This window comes from Parasteatoda tepidariorum, chromosome 8 (genome assembly GCF_043381705.1).
Source record: "Parasteatoda tepidariorum isolate YZ-2023 chromosome 8, CAS_Ptep_4.0, whole genome shotgun sequence".
In the NCBI taxonomy this organism is placed as follows: domain Eukaryota; kingdom Metazoa; phylum Arthropoda; class Arachnida; order Araneae; family Theridiidae; genus Parasteatoda; species Parasteatoda tepidariorum.
The window spans coordinates 88,054,467-88,059,259 of record NC_092211.1 but is presented as its reverse complement, the minus strand read 5'-3'; the positions used below and the strand labels follow the sequence as shown (position 1 = coordinate 88,059,259).

At 33.3% G+C, this 4,793-nt stretch overlaps 1 protein-coding gene across 1 annotated transcript in view; it reads right to left on the bottom strand.

Annotated features, from left to right (window-relative positions):
* Positions 1-2,080: 2,080 nt before the first annotated feature.
* LOC107438416 (uncharacterized) overlaps positions 2,081-4,793 on the bottom strand; it is a 10,508-nt gene continuing 7,795 nt past the window's right edge. The window contains exon 4 of the mRNA XM_016050707.3: positions 2,081-2,823. Coding sequence (XP_015906193.2) covers positions 2,191-2,823 — 633 coding nt within the window. The 3' untranslated portion in view covers positions 2,081-2,190. The remainder of the gene's footprint in view (positions 2,824-4,793) is intronic.

Genomic DNA, 4,793 nt, shown 5'->3' with positions numbered 1-4,793 from the left:
GGCCATTCCATTATGCCCAGCTAATGCTAGCAGGTGAATCTATGGAGCTAAATCAGTCTTCTACCTTTGGTGCTCCAGGTCACTTTAGGCCAACAGAAGCTGTAACNTGTGCATCTTAAATTATATTTAACTTTGATTGATGGCAAGGTCTTGAATATAATAACAAACCCAAAATCTGTGCAATCTTGTCCGTTTTGTCATGCTACCCCAAAATATTTTAATGATCTATCCAACATTAATACTGACAAGTTTTCTACGAGTTCATCATCATTGCAACATGGATTAAGTCCTCTACATGCTTGGATCAGAATATTCGAGTGTTGCTTTCACATCTCCTACCACATTCAATTTAAAAAATGGCAAGTCAGATCTGGTGTTGATAAAAAGTTATTTGCACAGAGGAAGATAGATATCCAGCGAATTCTGTGGGAAAATCTGGGCTTGAAAGTCGACAAACCCAAAGTTGGTGGTTTTGGGAACACAAACGATGGCAATACCGCTCGCAGAGCATTTCAAGATCCTGAAAACTTGCTGCTTGTCTCGATATCGATAAGAAATTATTGTGCCATTTGAAAAACATTTTAGTGTCTCTATCTCGTCATTTACCCATTAATCCAGATTCCTTTGAACGATATTGTTTAGCAACTGCTAAGCTTTATGTTTTTTTTTATATCCATGGTTTCCAATGTCAGCTACATTGCACAAAACTTTGATTCACAGTAGTGAAGTCATTCGATCATGTACATTGCCAATAGGTGTATTAGCAGAAGAAGCCTCAGAGGGAAATAATAAAAACTANCCATTAATCCAGATTCCTTTGAACGATATTGTTTAGCAACTGCTAAGCTTTATGTTTTTTTATATCTATGGTTTCCAATGTCAGCTACATTGCACAAAACTTTGATTCACAGTAGTGAAGTCATTCAATCATGTACATTGCCAATAGGTGTATTAGCAGAAGAAGCCTCAGAGGGAAATAATAAAAACTACAAAAGTTTTAGAGCACATCATAGTAGACAATGTAGTCGTCGTGCAACACTACAAGATATTTTTAATCGTGCAATGGATTGTTCAGACCCCATTTTATCGAGTATGGATTTGCAGGAGCGAGTTTCAAAGCAAAAGAAAGAAAATTTTTCTCCTGAGGTGATAGCTGTATTGGATTTGCCTAAAATTCCACAAAAAAATTGCGATACAGAATTGCTAGATAAAGATGGAGTAGAAAATTGGACAGATAATATGGAGTTAACAGCTTCTGAAGACGAAGATGACGGAGGTTGAATGTTGGTTACTTAAATATCGCATTATAATCACATTTTTTTATATTTTTGATAGCAAAAACAGTGAAATATTTCATTTCTTATGTTAAACAATCAATGAATAAGTAATTTCTTGATTATGTTGCTTAATTTTTATGACCGAACATTGTTTTACTAATTTTGAGTTATATTTTTTATATATTAATAAAAAATTAATTCTTTTAAGCCATTGTTATTATAGATATTATTCGAAAATATAATATGCTTTTCATTTTCAATATAAAATTACGAAAATTATTATATTTCCACTGCTATATTTAATTATTTAAAGGTTCAATATTTTTTTTTATTTTTGCTCGCCATATTTCAGCCTCCCTTTTGTTTGTTTTTCGGGTATTTTTAGTGTATTTCAAAATTTCAACTATGAATTCAATTAACCTGCACATTAAAACCCCTAAATACAAATTTTGAAACAAATTTTATCGAAATACTAATTTTGGCCACGAAACCTTGGATGCTGGCCCACTATGTGATGGTCCAACATAAGAATAACAACTTGTTTTGATGGTTTAATCATGTTGGACCCTCAAGAATTTCCCTCATGAAACTGTGGAAATCAATTGTTGGAATAATCAGGAATGAATGGAAATTCGGAATGATTCATAATGGACCAACATATATAAAGTAACTTGTTCTGATGCTTACATTATCGTGAAATTGCACATATGTGATAATGTTTTAATAAAATTGAAGGAGATGAAAAGTGTTTTAATGAAATTAAAGAAATTAAGAGAATTTGACTTCAAACATTTACAACAACACAATTGAAAACTTGATTTATTTTGTAATTAATGCAAAAAATAAGCAACGCGTTTTTTTCTAGTTAATAATTATAATTTTCTGCATTTTTATGAGTTGTATAAATATATTTTCATATGGATGTGCCATTCAAATCAAATAGTGCGTATGCTTTTCTCACATCTCCTTGCGGAAAACCTTTTTCGATAAGTTGATAAAATCCGTCTTTGAATGGCATATTTAATTTGCTTACTAATGTTTGAGCTTCTAAATTAGGAGTAGGAATTACTATGACAACTCCTTTTCCTTCTTCAAATCCCTTGAGTAGTGATTTCAGCAACGCTTCAGCAATCTTGGAATCATCTGCGTAGAGTGGTCCGATTCGCTTAGCACCAGGACAGGTTAACTTGATGCCACCATATCCAACACATCGACCCTTCCTCAATGCAATCAAGATTTTACTGTTCTGTTCTTTGAAACTCAAATCCAGAAAGGCCCGTCTCTCATAACCAGCTACTTGCAAATCATAGTCATACACAAGTTCCAAGAGCTTTTCGTCAAATCGGTGAATTGAAACGTCTTCGGGTAGATCGTGAGAGAGAAGATTGGTGTCTAGGTTTTGTGTTGAAATGAATCTCTTAATAGTGAAACCGGTGTCGAGTTGAAATCCTACAATATATTCTGAATTTTTTGCCCATCCTTCGAAGGTGAATGTGGTGAGCAGCCTGTTTTCGAGTCTGTGTCGTACTGCTTCTTTACGAATCATCTGAAGACACGAAAATGCATACATGTAAACAAAATGCTTAATATCAGGAAGGAATCAGATGTAAAATGAATACAATTTCATAAAATAAGCTTGATTTTGTGTATACAATGTATTAAAGTGCAGAAATCAGTTATTCTACATTTTATTTAATTAAAGTGCCGATTCATTAGGCTGATCCGTTAAAGCGCTATTTTATATATTTCTTAAATTATCTAGGAAATCGACACATAACCTACTAGGGTCTCGTTAATATTTAAATAAGATATTACTTTAGTACGTACCAGCAACGTTTTTATATGCTTAAATTAACATAATGTTAATTTTGTAAGTTTTCCTTTTCTAAAAAAACAAGTTACTATAATCAAACAATCAACACAGTTGATGAAATCAATCATCAATAACAATGGTAGGAGGAACTATACATTTTCTTTTTAGTTAACTGCAACTACTTTATTACAATTGTAGATAACTATAACTACTTTTTTTTTTTAAATGTAGCGACTTCAAACGACTTTCGAAATNGTAATATGTTGATCGGATTTTCACTTTTTGTGTATCTATCTTAATGGTTTGAGGGGGTGAATGCCAATATGCTAATTAATGAATGCAGACGATATTTTAAATTCCGAAATCAGACACAAAAATGTACTTTATAGTTGAATCCTGTGAAATCGAATTATGAGAAACTCAGAAAAATTAAAGTTCAATTTCTCAGGAACAACTCGACCGAATTCGCAACGAATTTCCCGAGCTTCAGATGTAGATTTTATTAACACTCGGCCGCAGTGGCATTCTTATTTCATTGCGTACGTTGACGGACCCGCGAAGAATATGCACCAATCAGATTCGATATTTTCTCTCACTATGTTACTTGATTTAACAAACGCTGAAAGTAGTTGCCAGACATCGCGACAAACTACTATTTTTTTTTTTTGAGACACTACACTACTTCTTTTACATTCACTACACTACTTCTTTTAAAAAGTAGAGCACTACACTCTACAAACAACGAGAAAAAGAGTAGTTTACAGTAGTTCCGCAGTAGTTTTAGCTCGCTACTTCCGACCACGGATCAATAACTTTAAGAACTGCTGACTCGCTCTCTCTCTCTCTCTCTCTCTTCGATATGCAAGGCAATGAATGAAACTGTTCGAAATATTATTACAATTAAAGAAATAATAATAATGATATTTACAATTAAGGAAATTATCTTAATGCGAATTATATATTTGTCACTTAAGGTGATCTTTCTATCGCACGACATTAAAAATTATTTCTCTACTGCGTATTCCGGCCGTTATTTGATTGAATTTGATATATATTTTTTTAAATCTCATCGTTTGAAATTTAATGGTTTTTTGTTTGTTTACGCGGGCACATTTTTTCTTCTCTTTAAGTTTTCTAATAGGTACTCCTTCATTAAAAGGTGATGTCTTTCACCAAAATAATTTTTCACCAAATGCAACATCAAACATAATCATCTGACAATAATAATCTAAGTGCATTTTTTTAATAATCTTATTTATCAGGGGATGTGAGAGTCATTGCTCGGTTTAACCAGCACTGATCTTTTTTTTAAGGTTAAGTGCCCCTGCTCTGTATCATTGCCCGGTATTCCCTATACTTACTGATGAGGTGAAGGGTTCATCTGTGGTCTCGAATTTTCTCACCACGATTTTTTAAGGTCTCCCTTACCAGAACTAAGGTTGTCAAAATAAAAACTACGATAAGGAAACTCCAGGTTTTGCCCATCTCAGATTAGAGTCTGCCTGGCAGACATATGCTTTAAGAGTAAGTAGGCATGCTTTTGCACTGCTTCCTCGTCGTGCACAGGGATCAGCTTACGGCTTACATTGACAGGCGGTACTTCTAGCTTACGGATCTGAGGACTAAGATTAGATTACAGCCTTGTGTACAGGAGCTGGCACCATATATATATATATATATATATATATATATATATATAATAT